Genomic DNA, 27762 nt, shown 5'->3' with positions numbered 1-27762 from the left:
TCATCTCAGCTTTATAATAATGTCCCTCAAAAACTACATATATTCAATTCATAATTTCTCAGCATCTCAATGTCTTCCAATTTCTGCTAACTTAGCTAATTGGAAAACCCCTCTAAGATTCACTATGCAAAGTTAAGGGAATTCACCTATATTTGGTGAGTTGCAAATCCAGACAGGGATGCCCAGATTCCCAGAAAGACTAAAGGAAGGCTTCCCAGACGAGGAGGAGCTCAAAGAAATCAAGGCACTGGTGGCAAAAGATGGACATAGCCGCTCAGAACAAACACAGCAGGTTACACTTCACATTCACAGTCATGCTTGTGGTTCTATTGCTTCATGGCACCAGCTTTAGAATGTCCCTCACTACATCCTTTTGCAAATCAAACATCCTCCTCTCCTTTGTTCTTTTGGACCTTCTATTTGTTCATCTATAATGGACTGGCTATTTTGCCTCTCCTTTTTCCATTTTTTGGATCTAGCATCAGAAAAGTGGTTCCAAATTTATCATTATAATTTTGTCCTTGGCAATCATTTGGTTCTTAGTCACATTTAATCTCAGTGGTGTACTATCCTCCAAACAACTATTTTATGCTGCCTTTGTCTTTAACTCTTCAATATCTCTTCCTCTATTTGCATTCTTGGCTCTGGCCACAGCAGTTCCTTTCCTCCTCCTAAACCACTAGGTATACTTCTGCTGCTGCGCATTTGTACTGAGCTCTTCCACCTAGAAGCTTCTCCACTTGATCTTCAGTCCCTGGGTAACCTCAGGGCACACTTGTTTTGTTGCAGTGTGTGAGCGAGATCATACCAGACATGTGTAAGGTTTATTAAGGAGTCTTTATTAACTAAGATTGGTGATAATACAATAACAGATCACAAGTCCTTATGGCAATCCAACCAACCATAATCCAATGAATCATAATTCCCAAGGGAACAAATGGTCATTATCCTTAAGTCTATCCATTAAGCTGAAAATCTATGTCCCAGCTTCCCCAACAATGTAAGTTATCCTAAGAGACATGCAACGAATAACCTGGACACACTCACAAAGAACCTGGACACACTGACAAAGCTGCAGACATTCACCTTTCCCTGGCTTCTCTGCCCTCATTTTACTACTGCTAGGCCTCACCCCTCCTGGAACTCCAGATAGTACACAAACCAGAAACAACATTATTATAACAATTGGCTCATCTAAGCAGTACACAGGGACCATGCTCAGGGGATTACCTGTCCTGGATCAGCCAAGAGTCGAGGTGCCAGAGTAATGGAAGCACCTGGCCAGAAAGAGAGTGAGCCCCTGCTTCATAGGCCTTTTAAAGGGGCTTGTGAGGGGAGTGGTTACACAACAATACAATACCGTCCCCTCTCAGTTGATAGGTGAGTCACAGGTGGGCAGGAGCGAATACCTAAGTGTTGTGGGCTAAAGAGTTGATTAGTGCTGGTTGGGATGGGCAGGAACAGGAACTGGGCTTGTAGCTAAAAATGCCTAGACTAATTGAATTTGTCTACATCCAATATCCTGGCTAAATTAGGATGTGGGGGAAGTAGTTGAGGATGGAATTATTCCATTGCTGTTAGGACCTACCTTCAAGACAGATAGGGGACACAGCCAAATTTCATTTGCCCACTGTCAATGGGAGCTGGCTATAACTGGCTGCACCTTATAACAGTTTTTTCAGGTCTCGGTTCAAATATCACCTTTAGAGTGGGAACCTTCTCTGAGTATCTTGTATAAAAATTTATCCCACTTCTGTTACCATCTTATTCTGCTTATTTATCTAATGCATTTCTTATCATCTTGTAATTGCAAAAATCAGATCGACTGGTCATGCTGTCAATAACAGGTAGACTGGGATCCTGCCTGTCAAAGATCACTTAACCTAATCTCTCAGGGGCTCCTGCATCCAAGCAAGTAGGCATAGGACAAAGCAGCACTATGTGGCTGGGTGCAGATCTGAAATCTGAGATACAGTCTCAGTGGCTAGAGGGTTCTGTGGCCAAGGGTTAGTCTAAGATCCCAAACTGTACCCATTTCTAATCAAACGGGTTGTATCTGGTCCTAACTGGATCTAGATGGTCATACAGATCAAACTTCAATTACTGTGAATTGGAGAATATCTAGGTGTGTGGGCAAGTACCAGAAGAATATTTGATTGTTGCCAAAGATTCTAACACTGATGATTGCCATGTCATTGTGTAGGCTGCACAGACACAACTGCTCAGGCTACGCTGTTTGCTCAGAAAGTTACATATTCCACCAAGCTATGCTTATAAACACAGTGATTATATCAAGGGATCCCTGTCTAAAAGATTTTTGGTATTCTACTTATTTAATATCTATGCATTCCAAAGATTTGCATCTTCTTTCCCCTAAAAATACATGCTCTTACAAATAACCTCCCTCCCATTGCTAAGTCTTGAGTAAGTGAAATAAGCCTTTAGAAGCACTCCATAACGATGTGGTTAAGAAATAAAGACAGCACCTTCGCATGCATACTGATTGCAATAATTTCCATCCCAAGCAGCTGTGCAGGTCTTCTGGGAGGTCCTGAGACTGTACTCTATGAGAAAGCTGTTCAAAAGGAATACAAACAAAAACACAAGTGGAGATTCTGAACACTTGGGAGCTAAGTACTGCAAGTCAGGCTAGTGAGTTATAGTGCCAGAAATCTGCACTCTCTGGGAGAGGCCTGGGAGGGAAATAGTGGGCTCATCCCTCTTGGGTTACCACTTCCACAGGAGGACATAAAACTAAGCGGCTGGGGTGGAATGGGGTGTGGGACAGACTGGATTACTGCTATACTTACTGGCAAACCAGGGTAGGGGGAAGGCCTGGTGGGGGTTATTGTGGGTCGCTCCAACTAGGCTGCAGCTCCCACTGATTTATGTGAGGGCCAAGTATGTGCTGGGCAGAACCAGGCTGGACTGCAACACCCATTGGTTCCAGTGGAAGCCGGGAGTGAAAACAGAACCAACCCAGCAATTGCAACCACCAGCTGATTGGGGCGATGGACGGTGCCAGGCCCTGTACTTGTTAGCACATACAAGAAGTTTCTTTGGAGATCTTCCTAATCTAAATGCTGGACTCAGAACCCTAACGAAGAAAAGAGAGAAGACAGAATGGGTCAACCAACCATCCCAGCTATGATGGACTATGTCAATCAGTGGATTTTTCAAAGACCTCATAGTGCTTAGAGTGGCAAGATTGACAGTGATTCATAACTATTGCAATATCAAAACCACTTGAGCAAGAACCTCAGAGCATGCCCTACATCCGGGACCTGGGGAGGGTGGGAAATTGGGTGGGCCTTCTCCCTTAATACCCCCCTTTAAACATGAAGCTAACAATATGGAAAACATACTAGTATTATCCACTTCCCTGTAGCCCTTGAACCTTCTTACCCTAATTAACTATGTAAAGATTGTCAAAATAAAAATAAAATTTTACATTAAAAAAAAAAAAAGAAAAAAGAAATCTGCACTCTCAAAATGTGAAAAAACGTCTTGGAGCCAGCAGAGGCTGGCCATCTCAGCTTGGGTTCTGCACAAGCTATTCTGTTGCTTTCTGTATCACCACCTTCTTGCAGCTTGGTGTACACAGCTTCAGATCATATCTACTCCAGCCGTTGCAGACATCTGAGGAGTGAACCAACAGATGGAAGATCTCTCTTTAAATCTGCCTTTCCAATATAAATTAATAAATCTTTTAAAAAAAGAAAAAGAGAAGTTGGAGGAGCTTCCGCTTTCTTCAATCTGACAAAATTAGACCTGAACCCTAAGGTTTTTGTTCAGCATTGTCTAATCCTCCTCCACACACTGGCCCCTCCCACTGTAACTGCAATCCTTTACAAAATAACATGGAGTTTGGAATACCAGCACTATATTGGGTGTCCAGCTTGAGATAAGCAAATGCACCAATGCCAGGAAGTGGAAGGCTGGGCCCCAGAAAATCAGAGTGAGGAAAGGGAGGGAAGGGCAAAACTGACGGGCAGGGGGCGGAGAAGGGAGGAGGGGAGACCAGAGGAAGAGATGCTCTGAAGCCGGAGAGGAGGGGAGGGAAAGAAAAGGAAGCGGGGAGGCGGGGAGAAGCTTCGGGTCCAGGCCACGTGGCCCGCACCGCCCTCCGCTTCCTGTCGCGGTCCTGCCCCATGGCTTCGGTCTCCTCTGTGGCCTTGTCGGCCCGACGGGCCCGGCCCCTGCTGCAGTTCTTGCGGCTGGTGGGGCAGCTCAAGGTGAGCGGGCGCTGGGCCGGGGCGCGGCCGGCGCGCGATACGAGGAAGGCGTATCACCTGCCTTCGCCCTCCCGGCCCCGCGGCCCACACTGGCGGAGGGAGAGGGCAGCGGAGACGGAAGGCCCGGCCCGGAGGGGTCCCATTCCTGGGTGGGCAGTGTCCGGGGCCGCCGTTCCTGAGGCTTCGGGGTACGGCCGGCGCCGAGGTGTGCGCGGCGGCACTCTGGGCTGTTCCTGGCTTACGATCCCACAACAAGAGCGCTGTTAGCCGGCGCTGCCGAGCTGCCGGGGGGGAAGACCAGCCTCCATCGGCCCTGCAGGTGTTAAGCGGAAGCTTGAATTCGGCCCTTCAATTAGTTCCTGAAATCTCAAGGTCCTCCACCCCGGGTTTTATCGAGTTGCATCGCGGAGTGTTCGTGCGCCCTCACCTCCTTTTCTTTGTAGTTGAGAGATCTTCTGTGACTTCATGGGCCCTTTGGAAGTGTAGCTTGCTGAGAACTGGCAGTGAGTGTCCCAAGACCCCTAGGGGCGGAGTCTGGACCAGTGGTTGCCTCAAGCAATGAGAAATGAACGCCCTGAGACCTTCTGCTTAGAAGTTCCATATTTGGCACTTAATCAAGCTCATAGCTCACACCATGGTGTTTTCCTACCCGTATGGAAGAGATTGCAGACAAACGCCAAAGACAGGTTTTGTGTACGAATAAAGGACTTCTGTCTTGGATGTAACTGAACCACTAACACAGGACCTCGATGGTGGTGATTTTGCATGTGTGTTTGTGCACTAGTTCCCTCTCTCTTTTTTCTTTCCTATTGCTAGACCTGCCTCGTGGAAAAAAAATATATCTATATCTATATCTATATATAATTTATTTGAAAGGCAGAGAAACAAGAGCATACTTTTCCACTGTCTAGTTCACTCCCCAGATGATCGGAGCCTGGACCTGTGCTCAGGCCTCCCAAGTCAGCAGCAGGGCCCCAGGCCGTCATCTGCTGCTTGCTTTGCTTCATTCGCAGATGGCTGGATCAGAAGCAGAGAGCCCCACTGGCCCTCTGATGTGGGATGGTGTCGTGCAGGCAGCATCATCATGGACTACCACGACCCTGCCCCTTCCTGGATGGCTCTTGGAGAGCGTTGCAGTTTATTTATAATATTTGGTTTTTCTACATGTCTCTTAATGTTTTTCAGAGGGTCCCACGGACTGGCTGGGTATACAGAAATGTGGAGAAGCCAGAGAGCGTGTCTGATCACATGTACCGGATGGCGGTTATGGCCATGGTGACTCACAATGAACATCTTAATAAGGACCGGTAAGCTGGGTGCTGGGAGGGCCTCTTCAGTGTGGCTGGCATGCACCGCTTCCCATGACTGGGACCTGTGACCTGTGTCACAGTCTTGGATGCTAATATTTCTCAAAAACAAAAACCATAGGGATTCACTGTGTGGCAGTAGGGAACACTGAGTGCTCATTGCTTCGGTGTTGTAAGCTACCCTGTGTTCAGCTGGCAAATGGTAGAAGCTGCCTTGGTCTCAGAGGCAGCCAATGAGGGCTGGGTTCAAATCCTGCCATGCTGTGTAAGCACTGTGTTTTTAGCTGCTTTTAGGAATAGTATCACACAATTAAGAAATGACTTTTTGGAAGTGTATCTCCAAGGTAAAGTTGAAAAGGGTGAGCTTCCCGTTAAAGTCAGTCAACAAGTGTTTACGATGCTTTTTGAGCACAGTGCAGAATTCAGTCACAAATGATTTGCACAGATCAAAAGTGGCTTCCATTTAAATAGTGCAAACTAAGTAATAGTATAGAGTTAGCACGGTGTTCTGCAGCAGGGGAAGATGTCTGCTCCTGGTTGATTTTATTAGGGAGGCAGGGTCCACACACTAGGCTCTCTTGGGCTGACAGAGAGAGAGGGGGAAGGCACAAAATGCAGGGAAGAGGCCAGCCTTAATGGCAGCCAAGTGAAGGAACGTTCTACAAGTGAGAAGTACATCAGTTTGATTGTAACAAAGGATTCATTAAGGTGTCTGAGAAGCCCTCTTGCTCAGCTGAGGAAGTAGAAGTGGGGAAATATTTAGCAAATAGTACAAGGTGAAAGTGAAATCAAATAGAGGCAAATTTAAGGGTAGTCTGAGAGTGCAACAGTTGAGAGAGAGACTGGAGGTAGAGAAGCCTTAAAGGAGGCTGTGCGGCCTGGCACTGTTGGTAATAGACTGGTACAGAGTTAGACTATAAAGCACACTGGCTGCCTGAGAAGAATGGCTCATTAGTGGCCTTTGCTATTTTGATGATGATTATCATAATCACTGATCATTCCTCACTAGTAATCACAGTCATTTGTTGAGTGAGCAACATGTGCCAGGAGCATAAATTTTCAAGTTTAATTTTCACAGTAGCCTCATAAAGCGTTACTAGCCCTGTTTTGCAGATGGTAAAATAAAGGGTGAGAAAAAAATTGGACATTTAAAGAAGTGAACTAATTTGGCAGAGGTCACATAACTGATAAATAGTGGATGCTGGATTCATAACCAGATTTGTCCAAATCTGTCCAGCTCTATAAACAGTCTTGTTCTGGCACCTCCCTAGCAGTTTGGCGAAAGGGATTGTTTCTCAACTTTATATCAGTTAGTAAATGTCTCAGACCATCTCCTGGCTTTGCATGAAGTCATGAACCCTTTATAGGTAGATTTGAGAAATGAGAAATGAGCTATTTTTTTTTAAAAAAATCATACAAACATCCTCCCCTGTGCATTCTTGGGTTGAATACCAACAAGAGGTTTTGGTTCAAGAGGGGTGTAAGATGCTGAATGTAATTACTTCAGAAAATAGTGTGTATTATGTTAACATCAAAAACATTATAGACAAGGAAATGTAGTGAATATGATTCTGTGTAATTTGTTCACCATTTCTTGCTTGGTCAGATGTATCCGCCTAGCCCTGGTTCACGATATGGCAGAGTGCATCGTTGGGGACATAGCACCAGCAGATAACATCCCCAAAGAAGAAAAACATAGGCGAGAAGAGGTCAGTGTTGACTGTTGACTGTGCAGAAGACTGCCAGAATGGCTGAAGCAAACCTGAGAGTGTTAGACCCACTGCAGTAAGGGAGAACTCCACCTGCATGTCTTAGAAGGCTCCTAGCAAAAGGGAGGTCCACACAACAAATTTTTAGTGTTTTAGGGTATGGCCTGGACAGAGTTAAGGTTGATCTTACAAGATAGACAGGTAATGGGATTTTAATGAGTTGAGGACATCTTCGGATTGGTGAGAATAGAGAAGGTCTTAATGAGAAGCTTGCAGAATAAACTGCTCTATTTTGGGTGGTTTGCAGTCATTGTCTTTCAGAAGCAGGGATTTCTTGGAGTAGACAGCAAATTGGTGTTTTCTTGTTCTCAGCCTGTTTGCCACAATAGGAATGACTGTTGCTCTCAGTCTTGTTCAACACAGGAACAAAAATGTGAGTTTCAGTTCTCCTTGGCATGTGGATATTGGAGTATGGCTTTCATTATTAGAACAATGGAAATAGCTTAAGTGAATTTGCAGATTCTTTAAGCTGTTTGGGAAAAACTTTTGTAAATGCCAAATGTAACCATTATTTTCATTTAGTACAATTTAAGGGTTTTTTTTTTTAATTAGTGGTTGGAAATAAAGAATATTTGCATTAATAAGAAATAAGTAGATCAGTAATGTATTTTGTCAGTGTCACTGTGAGCTCTAAGCTCAGAGCCCATGGCCAAAGACAAGGATATTTGAAGCAGAGCCTGGAAAATCACTTTTTATGTTGACCAATGGTTGGTTCCCAGCCCAGGGCTTTGATGAACTGCTTTCATTATAGATGTTAAAGATTACTCTCAATGGGCTGAATAGAGGAGGTGGTCTTTCAGAGCAAGTGAGTCTAAATTGCTGTCCTCAGAGCTTAGGAGGTGGAGCGATCAGTAGCTAAGAGGATTTTTGCTCCTCTAGAAGCAAGAAAGGAGAGACAGAAAGAGAGAAATCTTCCACCTGCTGGTTCACTCCTCAAATGGGTACAGTAACCTGGACTGGACCAAGCCAAAGCCAGGAGCCTGAAAGTTTGTCTAGGTCTCCCATGTGGGTGGCAGGGGCCCAGGCACTTGCGTCAGCCTCTGTTGCGTTTGCAGGTGGTTGTTTCATTCAAGGGTGAACCTAGACGTTGTAGAGGAGAAATCACAGACTGAAGTGTTAGCGGATCATCAGACACATTCAGAGAACAGAGGAAGAGTTAAGACACCTGACCCTCAGGAGTGGGGAGGCATCAGGCGTCTCAGCTTGTCTCTGGTGAGTACAGCTGCTGGAGGAAGCAAGCAGCAAATTAGTGTTTACTTGTACTGGGCTTTGCTTAACACAGTAGAAATATAGGGCTGTCTCAGCCTCATTTAATGCAGGATGGAACCTTCTGGAAAAGAATCAGCGTTAGTGTGAAGGCTCTCCCAACCACCGGGAGGGGCCCAAAGCAGATAGGAACAATCCAAAGGGTGTTGCTGTTTTGCTAGCTGGGATGAAAGCCTTTCTGATGTCCTGAACCCCCCAGGCTGTTGCCCATTCCTGCTGTGCCAAGCAGAAGGGACTGGGGAAGCATCTTTAAAGATCACAGGTTCTTGGATAACACACCAGAAGCTTGGAGAGCACTGATCCTTCATTGCTTCTTACTGCTGTTGGTCAGAGAGGAAGATCCGGGAGGTGGTCTGTTCCCTTTTTTTTTTTTTAAATTAATTACGTTGCATTATGTGACATAGTTTCATAGGCTCTAGGATTCCCCTAACCTCTCCCCGTGCCCTTCCCCCCATGGGGGATTCCTCCACCTTGTTGCAGTATTACAGTTCAAATTCAGTCAAGATTCTTTCTTTGCAAGCATAGAGTCCAGCATCTTATTGTCCAGATAAATTCAATGGTTTCTTGGGGAGACCATCTCTGGTCTGAAAGTAGGGCTGGCACAATATTATCTCGATCAATTGAAAGCCCCAACACAACATCAACAACAATTTACAACATTATGGAATTAATTGACATGGTATTGAGTATTCAATATGTTAAAAAAAAATGCAAGTTCTTAACCACATCCTGTGACTACTTCATTGACATTTCAATTTTAGTTTATATACAGCCAGCTTCTATACACCTTAAAATGGCTATAGGGTACTATTCAGCTGTCTCATGTCTATTTTCATTTTAGTATTTAGCAGTTTATAGTGTTGAAGCATAATTTTGCTGAACTTGGCAGATTTTAGGATAGTCTAAACTGGCTTATAACTAACAAGGCGTTTGTCAGTAGTTGAGGTGCAGAACAGTCTTAGGAGGGGTGTGCAGAGAAATCTTCAATACCCTAGTGAGGAATAACTAATTTTTGTGTCCTGCCTAGTAAGGTATATGTGGATCTGTGCTGACCATTTCCTGTCTGGTTCTAAGCTTTCCTTGTTGTTCTCTATCTATTCTAATTTTTTTCGTTTGCTCTATTTTGCGGGGGGGGGGGGGAGCTGGGGCCCTCCAGAGCAACCCTGATGGTCATTGCAAGAGAGGGTGGGGATCCAAGATTGGAACTAAGTAAGGACCAGAGAAAGCTCCTCTCTCTCATCCCGAACGAAGTTTATTGTTCTTCTGTTTCTGCGGAAGGTGGTCCGTTCTTAATGCAGATGGCATTTATGAACAAGATTTGGATGTCTGAACCATGCATTAAGATAATTAGATGAGGTCTTTTGGCTTAAGGTGGAGTGTGGATACAGAAGCAGGATGTGTCGTTTGCCAGAGGCTGGCAGACTGAGTCAGCAAGGTTGTAAACTGAAGCAGGAAGGGAGAAAAATACTTGGTCAATTAGAAGGCTGATTGTTTGAAAGAGAGTAGGTATTAAGATGAAGAGAAAAAGGAGGACACAGAGGACCCAAAGCAGTATTTGTGGTTTGCTAATATAATATATTTTAATATATAAAAATATAATTCTGTATTATAGTTTAAATTGGTAAATGGTACGTGCTAGAGATCATCAGGTTTTTTTTTTTAAAGATTTATTTATTTTTATTGGAAAGACAGATATACAGAGAGGAGAGACAGAGGGGAAGATCTTCCATCCGATGATTCACTCCCCAAGTGACTGCAATGGCTGGAGCTGAGCCAATCTGAAGCCAGGAGCCAGGAGTTCTTCCAGGTCTCCCACACAGGTGCAGGGTACCAAGGCTTTGGGCCGTCCTGGACTGCTTTCCCAGGCCACAAGCAGGGAGCTGAATGGGAAGCGAGGCCACTGGGATTAGAACCGGCGCCCATATGGGATCCCAGGCGTGCAAGGCAAGGACTTTAACCACTACACCATCGTGCCGGGTCCTAGATCATCAATATCTAAGGGAATGGAACTTGAAGTGTTAGAGTTCTTTGTAAAGGGAAAGATTCTCCGAAGAGCAAGGCATCATGAATCTGTCTGTCTGCAAGGCTTAGCATTGCTAAAACTCAGGATAATAAAAGGAGAAGGAGAGAATATTATCATAAGATCGAACGTGGAAAGATGAAGAGAATGAAGATGCATCCAGCATTTAAACAGAGTGCTGATTCTGTGCCAGAATGAGCACCTGTTGATCCCTGTGATATTCCGTTAGCTAGTCCCAGTTTCTGTAGGGGAAACATGGAAGATGGTGAAGCTAAGTCACTTCCCCAGAGCTGTAGAGCTAGTTAGCAACTGGTGAACTGATTGTCGTACCTGATCTGCATCTGGTCAAGGCATTACACTGTGCTAGCCCGAGCAGTGTGACTGACAAGCAGTGTATTTCGAATGCTTCTCACAAAACGGACCCCAGGTGTTCTGTGAAAGCGTCCCTCAGCTCAGAACTCCAGTCAAGCACATGACACACCATGCTAACAGAGCAAGGGAATTTGTCGCTGGAAAGCCGTGCAGGAACAGTGTAGAAATGGGGATGGCAGAGCTTACTGCTGGGCACGGGAACTCAGCTATGTGCCTTGGGATTCAGTGCGGTTGATTTCAGAAGGTTCCTTTTAAAAGTGAGAATGATTAGGTGGCATATGCCACCAGACAAGGATTGTTGACTATCTACGAGGTCTCAGACTTCAGTTCTGGAAGAATTAATGTCAGTAATAAATAGCATTAATAAGCTTAACCAAAAAAGGTCATTAGTCAGTTTCAAGGAAGGAGTAAAATTATTTTATCTGATTTGTTTTGTTTTGTTTTTCAGAGAATGTGGGGATTTTGATCAATAGAGAATTTATTAATAAGTCAGCAATTAGATGTCTCTACAGCAGTGATTTGGTCATAGGCTGCATTCATAACAATGCTGAAGGATCTTCAGAAAGTTTGCCGAAATGTGTAATTTAGAGATAGATTTCTTCCAGGGTGAAGCGCTTTGGGAGTCCATGCATACTTTCTTCCATTTTCCTTGAACTTTTTGAAGACCTCTCATCTATCTGTGTTTCATAGTATATTTCACCAAAATCAGCTTCAAATTCTGTTTTTCCACAAACTATCTTTAGGTATGGTATCTAGCAAGGGCAGTGACTGGGGAAGGTAGAAGATGGGGTGACGATTCCTTTCTGTGCCCCTTTGGTCAGACAACATGGAAATCACTGTGTTCAGTGCTGGGTACATCATGGTAAAGGGAATAAAATCAGTCCTATGCCAACACCAAGCTTTTATGTTTAAGTGTTTAGATTTTGATGTGGCTGTACCTATATGTCTTCAGTGCTTTCTTAAACAAAAGGAGTGGGCACACTTGAATGGTGGAGAGAAGACAATCTTTTCTATAAAAACGTCTGTTAACTGTGAAGCAAGGGAGAATTAAGCTTAAGAACACCTTGAATTCCATACTACTTAGGGTCCTAGAATGCCACGGCTCTACCACCGAACACGCCGTTTAAGCTGGTGATGGTACTCGGGACTGCACTGGCAAATATGGCTTACTCCAGAATGGCTTTGTCCTGTCTCAGTAACGGATACACATACACACATTCATCTTTGTTTTTATCCTTTTTGCTTTTCCCTGACTACTTTAATTAAGCCTTTTATATTGCCAAAAATCATTCAGAAGAGCATGAGCTTTTCGAGCAGTATCACCTCTGCAGTTAGAAGCCTTGGAAGAGTGAGACTACGAAGAGGACGTTGAAAGTCACCTGTAGCCCTTGGAGAGAAATTTGCGATATTGTAGAAGACTACTAGGGCAACTCAAACAAAGGAAGACATGGGAAAATGGTAGAAATAAGCCCAGAACACTCTCCATGCTGTCATGCTCTTTTATTTCTGCATTTTAAAAAATATTTATTTTATATTTATTGGAAAGTCAGATATGCAGAGAGGGAGGAGAAATGAAGGAAGATCTTCTGCTTGTTGATTCACTCCCTAAGCAGCTACAATAGTCAGAGCTAAGCCAGTCTGAAGCCAGGAGCCCGGAGCCTCTTCCAGGTCTCCCATATGGGTGTGGGGTCCCAAGGTTTTGGGCCATCCTCAACTGTTTTCCCAGGCCACAAACAGGGAGCTGGATGGGAAGTGGGGCTTGCCGGAATTTGAACCAGCACCCTTATGGTATCCTGGTGCGTTCAAGGTGGGGACTTCAGCTGCTAGGCTACTGTGCTAGGCCCCTATTTCTGCATTTTTGATAACTCTCAGGCCTTTTTCTTGGCTTCTGTCTGCTGAATTCTGCTGAGAAAATGAAAATATAGGAAACATTTACACACTGATTAAGATGATGATTATATTTGGGGAAGCATATTGTCCACACTGACAAAAATAATTTGCTTTGGAAGCAACATTTTCCCCCTCCGTAATATATATATATATAGTAACAACATATAAATGTTACTATATATAGCAGTAATATATGTTAATTATATATTATATGCACACACACACATTTCCAGCTTTACTGGAAATGGCCTCTGAGTGGTGTGGGAAGGGTTATAGGGCCAGCCCTTAGGTGCATCTCTCTGACCACAGGTGGTCCAACCCATCTGGGTCACTGGCCACTTTTGTGTCTTTGCACTTGTGAGGAAAAAGCTGGGGGTGGATTGGAGTGAAGCATGATGGGAGAATTACAATTTCCAGCTTGATACTGGAAAGTCCTTTCTGTAATACTTGAAACCTGTATCGTCTTTCTGGAGATGATGCTAGGTTGCCTGCCGCTGGCACTTCGTGCGGAGAAGAGAGAAGCTTCGTGCGGCAGTTGAGGCATTCAGGTGCTACATAGGTGATTTTTTTTTTTAATATTCCTTTTAGCCTGTGGGCAGTGGACCTAGAAAATTCTATCATGCCATTTTATATTAATACAATTATTTGCCAATTTGTGTAATGTTTTACATTTCAGAATAAACACATTACAATAAAAGATGAATATTATACTATAGCAAAAAATTGGGGGGCCTTATAATTTAGTGTGATTTTGCCATGTTGCCCTTCTTTCTTTTGAACTCCAGTATGCTTATGCTTGACATTGATGTGGATCCTATTGAGATTCATCCATGAGATTTAGAATTCTTGGCGTCTGATATTCTGTAATTGTTTGATATCCTCATTATCTTGCGTATATATACTGAGACCACAAAGTAAGCACTAAATGCAGATCATATGAATACACTTATGCAGTATATACAGCAGGCTTCCTTGCGAGGTATCAATGCTTTCCAGTATATTTCAGTTTATTCTGCTACGCCTAAAGGGGTTCAGCGTATAGAGTTGGCATCATGGCGCAGCAGGTTAAGCCACTGTTGGAGATGCCTGAATTTCCTATCCATGTCTCATATCAGAGGGCCTGGGATTAACTTTCACTCTGTGTATCTGGATTCCTGCTAATGTGCCTAGAAGGCAGTAGATCATGGCCACGTGCTTGAGTTCCTGCCATGGGCTTGGGAAATATACAGAGTTCTTGGCTCCTGGCGTTAGCCTGGCCCAACTTTGGCTGTTGTAGGCATTTGGGGAGTGAATCAGCAGTTGGAAGATCTCTCTCTAGCCTCTCCCTGTCTGGCAACTCTGGCCTTTAAATAAATAAACGGAACATTTTTTTGAAGACTGTGAGCCTGTTGTTAGGCTTTTGTAGGCTGGTTGCTAACTTAGATAAATGAATACATAATTAAAACCATGATTTGGTCTTTCAGGAAGCCATGAAGCAGATAACTCAACTCCTGCCAGAAGACCTCAGAAAGGAGCTCTTTGAACTTTGGGAAGTACGTACACATGATGGGTTCATTTGCATTTGTTGTAGCTAAATTGGTGTAGTTGATCAGTATTTCAGTTGGCATGCTGGTTTAACAAGCTGTCATTATTCTCTTGCTTGGTCTTCTCTCCTCCAGTTTCTTCAGAAATTTTGTACAACTGATAGATATTTTTCTCTTCTCTTATGTCCTCTATTTCCCTTGCCACCCAAGTGCCTGTCCAGACTTTGACTCCCAGGTTACCTGCTACTTTGCCTACATCCACCCACCTATTCCTCATCCGTGAAAAGAGCAGTAACAGGAAGTAATTCAGAACAGGGTCTGCCTCCACATCACCACTGCCCTGGGCACTTTCCCCTTGCTGGGTCCGCGGCCTGTCTGCGAACCCCTGAAGGGCTGCTGGGGCTGCCCCAAGATGAGCTGCTGAAATGCCAGGCACAGGGCAGAGGTCCTTCCTTCCTTGCTTCCCTCCCAGGACTGCCGAAAGCAAGGGAGAGTTTACCCTAGCAGGGGAGGGAAGACTAAGCCATTTGCTCCCATTGCATCTTCCTCTTGGAGTTATTTGTGAGAAAAAAAATCTTCCCTTCTGACCTTAAGGTCTCAAGTCCCTGCAGCTGCCCTGGTTCCTTACTTTGAGGTAGCTCTGCCTCCCACCTGCACTCCTCCTCTCCCCCACCCTCATTATTTCCTTCAGAGCCTAATTGACTCAGCCTGTCTTCAGAGCCGGGGCGACTGTGGGGTGACTGTCTTCTCTTTTCACGCTGTCAGACCCCGACCCTGTCTTGCCTCTGCCTTGAGCCTCACAGCTGGCAGAGGCCCGTTCCTGCTGCCCTGTGTGCTGGGTCAGGTTTTCTCTTGTCCTGAGCCTGAGATGGGACGTGCCTGGTGTGGAAACCCTGCCACATCTCTCTCCTAGGGATGCTTTGTTCAACAGCAGCAGGTTGTGCACTGGCACTTCTGGGCGTGGCTCAGTTGTGGGAACAGCAACCCCTTTCAGGCGCTGGTGCCTTGCAGCCAGACAGGCCTGGTCTTGAAACTCATCCTATCTACATGATGTACAAGGATGTGTTACCTAACTCTAATTAAACTAGTTAATCTAGAAGTGAAGTGTCACATAGGTCCACATGCCCTTATTCACGGCCATGAAATTAAGAACACTAAGAGAACCAGTTTTTAGGAGACTTGAACTCATTTATTTTGCAAGAAGGCTATTGAGAGTTCTCATGCCCTCATTCAGTCCCCTTGGTGTGAAAATCAAGTATCATTTGATGGGAGGGGAAGTGCTCCTGTGGTAACTGAGTATTGCTCCAGACTTTGCTAGAGGTATTCTATAGTGATACTGTACTATTTTCCTTAAGAAATGCTGAAACCTGAAACAATTCTGGTCCCTTTGTGTACCTTTAGCAACTACTGGGTGAGTGATTAGTTCAATCAGATCTGGCAAAGTATGCATGGTATGTGGCTGGGAGGCTGGCCCAGCTGATCTCTTACCTACTTTTGGAACACCCTATAAATTGGCAAGTAGCAGAGTGAAATTAGCTTGTGTCTCATACACAGTTAGAAAACAAAAGGCATTGGAGCTTACGAAACTGATCCATGATTGTCTTTTAAGGAGGAAAAACCCTCATTATTTGAAAACCTTTTACAAGAATTTGTTGCTGAAAAAAACACCCTAAACCAATTGAAGGTGTTACAGAACCTGCAAACCGAACCTAATTGTCCAACATACAGAAAGTCAATCACTGACATTGAGATGGTGGAGGAAAATAAGTATTATGGCATAGTCCAGACCAAGGGGCCTGGCAGTTATTAGTTCCCAGGCTCCCCAAGGAATTAAGAGTGCAGGTTCTTATAGAATGAAATTGTGGCTAAGAAGTATATGATTTGTTCATGTCCAAGTTCCTGGTTGCCGGTGACACTCATGACCTTCCTTTGATTGGTCAGCAATGCTGTGCTCTTTAGGGAATTTATCATGAACAGGAGGGCTCTCATTGGTGTGACGGTTACATGCAGGCAGCACTTACATTCTGCCCAGAAGTAGAATTCCTCTACACAACTGCCCAGCACAGGAATGACCATTCAGGATTCTTATCTACTGGGGAAGCAAATGACTTCCCCAGTCTGGTGAATTAGAACTTCATAGGGCCAATAGGACCACTCCCTCAAGTCATTGAATTCTTTTTGATAAAGGACAGACAAGGACATCTTAGGCTAAAGAAAATAGACATGATGATGTTGGGCCCTGTTTTTACAATATAAGATTCAATTTCAAGCTTGTAACTTGTGTTTTCTAATTGTATAAATACAGTCATATCTTAAATACTGCTCTTAGTTATCAGTTAGTGGCTAAAAATTTCCCTGAAAATTTTACTTAAATTAAAATTTTGGTTCAACCCTCGGGGTTGGGGGCAACTGCTGCTCCCTGCAGTGTGGCGGCTGTGGTGGGCGTGCTCCTGCCAGGTCGGACCCAGTGCTGGGGACTCATGCCAAAGACACTGCCGGAAGGTAGTGACCGAGTCCTTGGCCTTGGGCGGCCAGTGCACCAAGTGGTGCCAGGCTCTGCCTACTGGCTGCCTGGCAGCGAACTCTGGGGTTTTTAAGATATATGGTTGCTGCCTGTGGTCACCCATGACTAATGCTAATTTTAGTGTAGGTAAGAAGTGAATTTTGGGTGCTTCCCAGTGACAGGGTCATGAAAGTTTCAGGCATGCTTGGGGACTGAGACCTGCTGGTTTGGAGGGAAGTATCCAGAAGATAATTTAGGTTAGATTAGACAGATTAACCAGCCCAATTAGGAATCCAGAGATGGGCTTTTAGCATTGAACTTCACTGATCGCCACACCAAAGCTATGGATGGGAGCCTCTTTGGCAATGTTAAGTACCATTACCCGACTAGGTAGTGGAGTGGTGGAGTGGTCACAGTTGGCAGGGTCAAGACACTATCCAGCACATGAGCGAACTTGGTCTGGGGGTAGACTCTGTGGGGTTGTGTGGGCCCAACACTGGAAACACAAGTCCCCCTGGTTAGCTCACAAGCTGGGGTTGCAATGGACTAAGCTAGGTGTGGCCATGCCACCTGCCATCATTCACAGGTAGAGGAACCCACAACAGTCAGGGCAGGTCAAGGCAGCAGCACCTGAATGTGCATCCTAAAACAGGATGTGGGGTGGGCCGGGTTGCCACTAGAAGGGGGCAGAATGGGCAGGGCTGAACAAACCTTAACTCACAAGAAACAACAGAAATCAGGTTGGAGCACAGCTCATGCCAAGTAGGTCCTTGCACCTACTGATCTGTGTGAGACAGGGACACCAAGCCACAGCATCTAAGGGGCCAGGACAAGTGAGGGGCTCTACCAAGCTGAGTCAGAGCAACCACTGGCCTGCACGTGATCTGAGGCTGGCAGTAGGCCCAGTTGGGGAGCTAAGAGGACACCCAAGCTAGGTTGAGTTTCCCACCAAGGAGTGCATTGGCTGGAATTGGGGCTGTATTCTGATCAGGATATGGTTGCAATCTCACTTGGCACAAATGTGGACTGGGACTGGAAGCACCAAGCCGGGCCAGACTCCAACACCATCTGGTGCTCTGGAGGACTAGGGGAGATATGTGATTGACTAGGCTAGGTCTCAGCCCTTACTGAACCATGTGTGAGCTGTATGGGGGTATGGAAGAGCCGTGGCTGGGTTGAAACATCCAACAGTAAGAACCAGATTGGGTTGAAGGCCAGTCAGGAAAAGCCACTGCCCCTGCTAGGACAGGAGGTGGACTGAGTAGAGCTGGCCCATGAATCCACTGGTAGGCACAAAATCTGGCACTGGGAGAATTTCTGATAGAGGAGCCTGGACAACTTCTCTGGCAGGACACAATCCCTGTAAGCGCAAGAAGCACAATAGGAAACAGTCTAGAACAGGCAATGGAAATTATCCCACTGACATACACATGGCATGGGTTAGGGGCAGACCAGGCTGAATCAGCTCACATCACCTGCTGGTGAATCCCAGCACCAGAACAGAGTATAGGTTGAGCCAGGTTCTGTTGTGATACATACCAGCACACATTAAGGAATGCCAAGGTGAGACGAACTGTACCAGATGTGGTTGCAGCGCCCAAACAGCACATGTGACAATCAGAGGGGGGAGGTAAAGCCGGCAGGGGAATGTGGGCTCCCTTGCTGGACAACTACTTCCATTGGGAAGCATGAGTCAGGATGGGGGCAGATCAGACTAGGCAGGGCTATAGCACCTGGGGGCCTCATGTGAGCTAGAGAAGGAAAGGGCCACGGTGGGCTGACTGTTTCACTGGTGCAAGCAAAAATTAGAGTGGGAGAGGGTTGGTTGGGCTTAGCCGCAGCATTAGCTGGCAGAGGCTGGCACTGGGAGCTAATTCTGTGAAGTCAAATGCCAGAACCACATGGAGAGTGCATAATCTGGGAGTGGGTGTGGCCTAGTAGGGAAATAGTGGGCATCTCCCTCGGGGTTACCACTCTCACTGGAGAGCACGAAAACCAGGACAGGGACAGGGGTGGCTAGACAGAAAGGCACCTGCCAGCAGGTATATGGGCTGGATAGTAGGATGGTTGGGTTGAACTAAGCTTCAATGCCCATTAACATGTGCAAGAGCTAAATGGAATGTGGGACAGACTGGACAAGCCTGCGGTGTATACTGGCAAGCATGGGAACCAGGGTAGGGGGCAGAACTGGTGGGGGTTATGGGGAGTCGCTCCAACCTAGGCTGCAGTTCCAACTGATTTGCATGAGGACCGAGTATGAACTGGGTAGGATCTAGCTGGACTGCAACACCCGTTGGTTCACGAGGAAGACAGGACTGGAAACAGAACTGACCCAGCAATTGCAACGACCAGCATGTACATAAGCTGATTGGTGTGATGGACGGTGTTGGACTCTGTACTAGCAAACTAAGGCAAGAATCAGGTCTGGACTCATCTCAGATGAAGTTTCTTTGGAGATCCCTCCAACTGAACTGCTGATCTTAGAACCCCAACCATGAAGAGACTGGCAGCAATCCAGAACTGATGAACTATCAAAACTGTTTGAGCAGGACCCTCAGAGCACGCCTCACATCAGGAACCTGGGATGGATGGGAGGTTGGTTGGAGCTTTTCCCTTTGTAACTCTCCTAACCCCAGATACAGGGAAAAATTATATTTATGTAGAAACAATGGTGTTACCTGCTTTCATCCTGTAGCCCTTGGCTCTTTGTACCCTAATCAACTAAGTAAGATTATTAAAAAATAATTTAAAAAAAAGAAAAGTTAAAAAAAATTTTGACACTTTTGCAAAGAGAACACTACCGTGGCTACTTAGAAAGACTGTGGATTTAAATAAATGTAAAACAAAGAACTAAAATGTTTGATAACCCCCTTAACAGGTGACAATGCCATTGTCTCACAACTGTCACTGGCTGAAATAATAAAACTTGTTAAAGAAAATTTCTCTTCTAAAGCACGAGGGGAGTCTCCTGCTTTGTCTTTTTTCTAGCTTTTGATGGTTGTAGTCTCTGGCATTCCTTGGCTCGTAGACACATCACTGGCCTCACTGCAATCCCTGCCCATGAGTCACCTCGATTTTGCCATGTGTCAGTATTGTCCTACTTTCCCTCTGTTGGAACAGAGCCCATGTTGATCTAGAAGGGCCACATTTTCATGTAATTACCTCTGCTGAGACCCTGTTTCCAAAGGTCACCTTCAGAGGTCACATTCCACAGCTTCAAGGTAGGAATGAATTGTTTTAAATACAGAGACCCAGAATGATCTATGCATGTGCACTGTTAGGGCATGAGCTTTAAATGTCAGGCTTCCTAGATTCCAATGATGCCTCCTCTGTATCTGACTGTGTGATCTTGGACACCTTACTTACCTTATGCCCAGATTTCCTCAACTATACAATGGCAGTAACAATAATATAAACAAGTTAGAGGGTATGAGAATTAACTAATAAATATAAAGCTTTTCAAATGCCGCCTGGCAAATAGTGTGCTTTATTTTTCTCCATCTCCAGCCCGCACATCCTGAATTTCATTGCAGAAAATATGATATCATTCTATCCTGTGGAGCTGAGAATAGTCCTAGTTACATAGAAAATGCTACTTGATTGAGTTTTGAAATTTTTACAGACCATGACAGCTATTCACCACTGTAAATACTATAAATCAGCCCAAAGGGTTGCATCCATTTAAAATGATTAAACATTCTTGAACGTAATTTCTTTTTTACCATCACATGAAATCAAATTTCAACAATCCAAGAGGAAGTGTTTTCTTTTTTTTTTTTTCTGAAAGTTTCACGGAATGCTGTCTTCCTTAACACCTGCATCTGATGTAAAGATGTAACAGTCTGGAGCCTGAAGGCAAAAGAGGAGCTGTTCCCCCAGCCCCTAATGCCCAGCACACCCCAGTGTCCCTGTATCGATCTCTGCATTGTCAGAAGTTTGCAGTCTCAGATATGCAATCAGGTTAAAGGCTGCTTAAACAATGTCTCCCTCTCTGGCCCTCAGTGTATGAGTTGGGTTTGAGTAGGGCAAACTGAGAATTCTAGGACCTTGGCGGCTGAACCGCTGGGAGGCAGGAGAGTCGGGCAGCCACAAGATAAACTTTAGACACAGTAGGTCTTTGTTCTGGAATAGGAAGGGTCATTCAGACCTTGTAGTCTTCCTACCCTTCTCTTTTTCTTCTTTTTCAGTTGTCTGCTTTTAGGACATAGATTCTTTCCTGTGCCAAAGCCCACGTCTGAGTCCTCAGTCATTTGTCGTGTCCAATGACCCCTGGAGACTGGGGAGTACTAGGGTGAGGATCCTTGGCACCTGCAGTCACTGTCTGTTGCAACCTTGGCCTGCTGCGCCTCACAGCTGCCAGCACCTTCGTGTGAGCTCCCAGGCACCTTCCAGTGGGCCCACATTAGCTGTGTGTCCCTCACTTCCAGCATCTGCCTTACTACCACCACACACACATCCCCCTAACACCTGCCACTTCAAAGCAGATCATCTTTGCTCTTTCTTCAGCAAGGGGTTTCGGATGGGGTTAAATCTTTTAAGTAAGTGCACTCAGTCCTCCTTTGCATACCTCCCTGAAGCCTGCATGTCCTCACTTCCCTTCACTATCAAATGGGTACAGAGTTGTTTGTATGTCTTGACTACTTCCCAGGCTAACTGACAGCAAGTGAGAGGTGGTGGAACAGGACCGACTTTGGGAGCTAAAAGTTTAGTGTCTCCCACTGGCCGGGGAACCAATTATTTGAGCCATCATCTGCTTCCTCTCAGGGTCTGCCTTAACCGGAAGCTGGCATCAGGATATGAAACCTGGAATTGAACTCAGACACTGTAATGCAGGACTCAGGTATCTTAACTAGCATCTTGATTATTTCTGCTGGATATTTGCCCCCACTTTCAAATTTCAGTTCATTTCTTCACCCTTGAGATTTCTTAACACCTGCCATATGCTCACATTTTGCTGCTAGGATCTTGTAAATTGTCTGCTAGTGGCGGCAGTCTCAAAGCCTGACTTCTTTTCTGTTGTAGCAGTAATCTATATTGTAGTTAGTGTCATCTTTCTGACTTGTATATCTGAACATGAGTCCTCCTGCTTGAAACTTCAGTGCTTACAAGCAGCTGCAGGATAGGACAAGAGGTATAGGTTGGGGGCCTGGACCCCAGGCCTGGCGGGAGCTGGCTCCTGCCTCTACCTCCATCCTCCTCTTGCCTCCTGTAGGACTCAGGAGTTGTTTAGTCATTTCTCCAAACTTAGATTTTTTTTTAAATCTGTAAGTACACCAAGATTTGTCGTGAAATGTATTTCCTAATGGTCTTTAAATCTTTTTATCTGTTTCCATTGTTTTAGACCGCTATGCTTAGCATACTCTGTTTCCTATGTTTCATTCATGAGCTTAAATTTTTCAGTTATAAATATATAATCATGACTTTGGATAAATACTTAAATATACAGTCGCTTCAAGTGCCTTTTAGATAAAACAAAATGTATTTGGTTTCACATTTAAACGATTCGCCTTCAGAGTGTTCAGTTATTTAAGTTTCAGATAGCTACCTTTGTCTGAATAAAGTGTCTGATAAAAACCAAGAAAGCTTTCTATGATCGCCATCATGCCGTGCTGCTGAAGGAATATGGCATTTAAATGATCTGAGCACATCTGGGATGGAATTACAAACTATAGGGAGACCCACTGGGAACACTTCAGTCTTTTTCCTTCCTTAAGATTTATTTTCCTTATTTGAAAGACAGAGTTAGAAAGAAATAGATCTTATATTCTCTAGTTCACTCCCTCAGTGGCTGGTGGGGGTTGAGTGAGGCCGAAGCCAGGAGCCTACAGCTGCACCTGGGTCTCCCACGTGAGTGGCAGGGGTTCTGGCACTTGCGCCATCTTCTGCTACTTTCCCAGGTACAAGAATAGTGAAGTGGATCAGAAATGGGAAAGCTGGGACTTCGACTAGTGTTCATTTGGGATCACAGGAAGCCTCTTCACATGCCATGTGACAGCATTAGCTCCCAGCGCTTTAGTCTAAATGGAGGAGTGACTCCCTAGGTATTGGTTGGGTTTTGTAGTTATGAGATGTGTGCCATGCAGTTTGGAGCAGATCTCCTGAAGCTGTATCTTCCAGGCTTGTAGAGAGCACAGAGAGACCAAAGGGGAAGGAAAGGTAGGAAAGCCACTCCACCTCACCACCAAGTCACCAAGACATATATACACACCTGTGCCTGGAAGACTCCCAGATCCTCACTAGCTTCACAACCCAGAGAACCTTTACTAACTCTGCCCTGTGGGGGACAGAGATTCCCAGGTTAAGTGGTGATCAAAAGGAAATGGGAAAGCAAGAAATTCACCTACAATGGAAAGGGAAACCTGACATCAGAGGGAGAGTGACATGAGTGTGCTTGAGAAGCAAAGGATGAAATGACAGTCTGAAATGTAAAAGATCTGAACCGCTAAAGTAGATTAATGATCTAGGGCTGCCCTTCTGGCCTAGCAGGCAAGGAAAGCTGCTGCCTGCAAGGCTAGCATCCCTCATGGGCACTGGGTCAAGGCAGAAGGCTCTACATATAGAATGTGCTTTTGGGCTGTGACTGATTTCAGGTGCCCACTCGCAGGAGTACCCCGTTGGGCTGTCCTCATCATGCTGCTGTGATTGTCTTCTCCCTTAGGAGTATGAAACCCAAGCAAGTGCTGAAGCTAAGTTTGTGAAGCAGCTGGATCAGTGTGAGATGATTCTTCAGGCATCTGAATATGAAGAGCTTGAGAACAAACCTGGGAGATTGCAAGAATTCTTTGACTCCACAGCAGGTACTTGACACCATTCTCAGCAAGGACCAGTTTTAGTTTGGTTTACTGAGTGCAGTGTCTAATGCTGTATTATTAGGGAGACCCACTGCTGCCAGTGGCCCACTGTGTACCCCTGAGCAATCTCTTGTTTCCTCATCTGAAAATAAGGCGTCATGATACTATCCTCAAGTCCAAGATTGGTTCAGTTCAGCTCCGTGGCCTTAAGAACCCTGAGGTGCTGGTCCTTCTCTGACCCCACAGGTGGCTTTGTCAGAGGAAGGCCCTGGCTTATGCACTGTGCTCTAAGATGTGATCTGCATGAGAATGAACTAAATTCAATTTCCCTTCTCTCTCTTTCTGCAGCTCCCCTGCCTCTGCCCTAGTTAAAGCCCTTATGGTTTCTGCATTGTTCCTTTGCTCTAATCTCTGCCAAGGTGTTTCTGTGTCTCAGGGTTTGTCTGACTTTGGAGAGAGAAGCATCATGCCATCTTTCATGTGGCTTTTTCTTTTTCTCAAGAAATAAAATACTGATGCTCGTGGGTGGCCTAAAAAGCCTTGGAGTCTAAGGCCACCCACCTCCCTTGTGCCCTTTTCCCAGTCCTCCCTGTCAGAATGAAGTGTTCCCTTCCTTTTGCTGTCTGCACCAGATCTGGAGCTAGCCACTGTCCTCTAGTCTGACCTGCATTCCAGTTAACAATGTGCTTTTTGAGTTCTTTTTTCCCGAACACCTGCTTGTTCACCCCCACCTGTAGTAAGTCATTGAAATGTAGGCAGTCCTCACAGATGTTAACTTTAGTCAGACAGAATGATGTTAGAAACCGGGGATCATCAGTCCATGGTCAGAAGGCAAAATTGGCCTTTGTGCATTTCCCAGAGTGAAGTCTTACTGAAATGTAGCCACATCTTTGTGTCTGTTGTTAAGATGGGAGATTACGTGTGCATATTTCTGTGTAAGTGAAACAGTCAAGGGGCAAGAACTACTGGCTGAAATATAATGCATGGGGGTGGTGGGAATCTAATGTGGGGGAAGGAGGGTGGGAGGACAGTCTGCCACAGGGGCAGTTCATCCTTCCCACTTTAGTGGCTGTGTTGGGTCCTCGGAGGGGGCTGCAGGAGGAGGTGGCTGGGGGCAGGGAACAAAGATCCCTCTAGGAGAGTAGGTCATGGGCACAAAGGCCAAATCCTTGGAGGGATTATCCTTGGCACTGAGGTTGCCAAAAATTCTTCTGGGCAGTATTAGTTTGACACCAAAGCCAGCATTCAAGTTTGCAGGCAAGTGTGGCCTGCTGTGCCGTAAATAATGGCCAACAGAAAGGGCAGTGAGTGGTATGGCCTGATGGAGTGACCTCTACACTGAGAGGTTGATTACAGTTTGGAAACAGTAGCCGGGAAAGTAGAAGTCAGACCTATGCCTGTGGTATGGCCCCATGTGAGGCACCTATGTCATAGGGAAGCTGGGTGCTCAGGGCAAGCAAGGTATCAGCTTTCAAAGAATTGTTCGGAGGAGATACTAGGGTAGAAACTGAGTGGAAGAGAATTTAACGTGGGAGGAACAGTATGCAACACCAGACACAGCTAGGAAACCACAGTGAGGATGAGTTGTCAGCTGGGTTTGACAGTCCCCTGTGTTAGCCACCATCTCCTACAATAGCTTGGAAATTGGTGGGCATCCAGTGCAGAAGTGTGTGGTAAGTTAGAGACCAAGAATGACCACACACATCAATGGAGGTGTCTACAAGAGAGATATCTGCTGTCTTGGTTAAATTCTAGTGTGGCCCAGAAGCTCTGGTCTTACTACTTGTCCCCTTTAATTAATTGCAAGTAGGAACTGGACAGTTTTGTCTCAGCCCTGTGAGCTTGCTCCCCCTGAATTATCTCAGCCTTGCTGTCCAGTGGTTTTCCCCCAGCTCCACTTGCACTGATGATTTCTTATCTGCATCTCAGCCTTCCATTCTCCCAGAGTGGCACTTGCAGTGACAGCAGGTGGCTAAAACACCGAATGGTCCTCTTTGGTCCCTTACTGGACCTGAAATCCTTTGCTTTGGAGAGACGTGTGTAGGTCAGCTCACCAAGAGGAACATCTGCTAAGCGCTGAGAGTTAGCTGGGGAAGCTAATGTGATTTCAATGTGGTTTGTTTCTTATTACTTTGCAGGAAAATTCAGTCACCCTGAGATCGTCCAGATTGTTTCTGAACTGGAGGCGGAGAGAAATGCTAGCATAGCTGCCACCAGCAGGGAGCTGCCCTCCTGAGACTGCTGCACTCCTGTGACAAACGCTGTTTTCCATTTCGTGGGGTTGTGTTTAGCTGGTGTTGGTCCATTGATCTTCTCAGATGTTAGCCTGTATGTTTTAAGAGGCATGGACATCAGCAAGCAGCGTGATGTTCTTTGGGCACTAAGAGTGACCTTGAAGGAGAAAGTGATCATGAGAAACCCTTGCCTGAAGACTGAAATGACAGTGCCTTTATAATGGACCAACTAAATAAATACTAAAGAACCTGAACTTCAGAATTTATTGGGAATTTTAAATTGTTTTATTCAGTTTATATCCCTGAAGGCCAGAATGAGAGAAAATTTAATCATAATTGCTTTTTAGAAAAGATTATTCAGGTGACTATTTGCTAAGGATTCAGAACAGCAAATAGACAAGGAATGCATTCTTTCTTCAGAGGAAGTGCTACCTTCCTCCGATGACCTGTCTCCAGCCTGGCTTGGGGTTTCACTGCGTCCTGCTTCAGTTCCTGATCATGGGCTTGGAAGCCTGCTCACAGGCCCTGCCCCTCCCCCCTCCCTTGTGGTCATTTGGGGACATGAATCAGGGTATACATTTTCCAATGCCGTTTACTGTTCTCTGTGTATTTCCCTTTCTGAATTATAAATCTTAAGACCTTGGTAATAGGAGCATTTGTCATCAGGTAGGACATGCAGAAGGGGAAGAGCACTGCAGAAGTCACTAAGTCCTAGAGAATCCCTCAACCCAGTTTCCTTTCCATGCTTCCCTTGGTCAAAATAAGCAGTCCACCCCTGTTGGTGCTCTAATGACGCACAAAGGTCAACAAGGGCAGGCGGGAGACCATCCATGCCAACTTGCCCAGGGCCATGGCAAAGAACTGATGCCTGTCCCTTTAATTCACATGTCAGTTTCCATTTGAAGAAGGCCTTTGAGGCTGACATGGGGAAAATTCTAGGCAGCGTTTCTTTGGAAACTGCAGTATCCATGGATACCCGGTCTGCAGGAAACAAGGTGCCTGGTCTCACAAGCAACACATGTGGGCACACTTAGTTGCTCTGCACTGAAAAGCAGAAAGAGTTCAAAATCTGATTGTTACCAGGCAGGGTGAGTGGAGAAACAGTGACTGGGGTAGGGGAAGAGGCATTCTCTTGGGGTGAAACCATGCACCCAAAGTGACACCAGATAAAGTTCAATATTTATAATACAAAGATTTTCTGGGGCCCTAGCATTATATTTTAAATGTTTGCCTGCCGTCATTTGCCTAAGCAGCCAGCACTGTTGGTAAAGACATTATCTGGAAACCTCTGCAGAGCCAGATTTTCTCTGGTCACTTCATAGTTATCTCTGTTTTTTATTTACCTGCCAGATGGGGGTTCAGAGTCCCATACTGTTGCTCGCAAGTAATACTTTAAAAAATGTAATAGTGTGAAAACTCTTAATAAAATAACAGAATGTGTGTTGTGGCACAGCTGTTTAAGCCTGAGACACCAGTTTCCTCTGTCAGAGTGCCCAGATCAAATTCTATCTCCATTTCCTGTCCAACTTACTGCTAATGTGTATCCTGAGAGGCAGTCGTGATGCCTCAAGTTTTTGGATCTTTGCTTCCCACAAGAGAGACCTGGAAGCAGTTTCTGGCTGCTGGATTTTGCCTAGGCTACCACTGGCTGTTGCAGGCATTTGGGGAAATGAACCAGTGGATAGAAGTGTGTGTGTGTATGTGTGTGTGAGAGAGAAAGAGAGGGAGAGGGAGAGAGAGAGAGAGAGAGAGAGAGAGAGAGAGAGAGAGAGAGACTATGCCTTTCAAGCAAAAATAGAATTTTTAAAAAGAGCAAAATGAAGATGAATAAATGATGCCCACTGAAACCACT

At 45.3% G+C, this 27762-nt stretch overlaps 1 protein-coding gene across 1 annotated transcript; it reads left to right on the top strand.

The window, feature by feature from the left end:
• The first annotated feature begins 4112 nt into the window (after positions 1-4112).
• On the top strand, positions 4113-26169 carry HDDC2 (HD domain containing 2). The gene is made up of 6 exons (XM_040965319.1): positions 4113-4235; positions 5421-5542; positions 7149-7251; positions 14323-14391; positions 23544-23682; positions 25815-26169. Exons 1-6 carry the CDS (start codon positions 4152-4154, stop codon positions 25910-25912), a joined length of 615 nt encoding a protein of 204 aa, XP_040821253.1. The 5' UTR covers positions 4113-4151; the 3' UTR covers positions 25913-26169.
• The last annotated feature ends 1593 nt before the right edge of the window (positions 26170-27762 follow it).

This window comes from Ochotona curzoniae, unplaced genomic scaffold, assembly GCF_017591425.1.
Source record: "Ochotona curzoniae isolate NIBS_2020 unplaced genomic scaffold, NIBS_Ocur_1.0 scaffold_3890, whole genome shotgun sequence".
Lineage (NCBI taxonomy): Eukaryota > Metazoa > Chordata > Mammalia > Lagomorpha > Ochotonidae > Ochotona > Ochotona curzoniae.
Note: the sequence above shows the minus strand (reverse complement) of the source record. Positions and strands in the feature narration are given on the sequence as shown.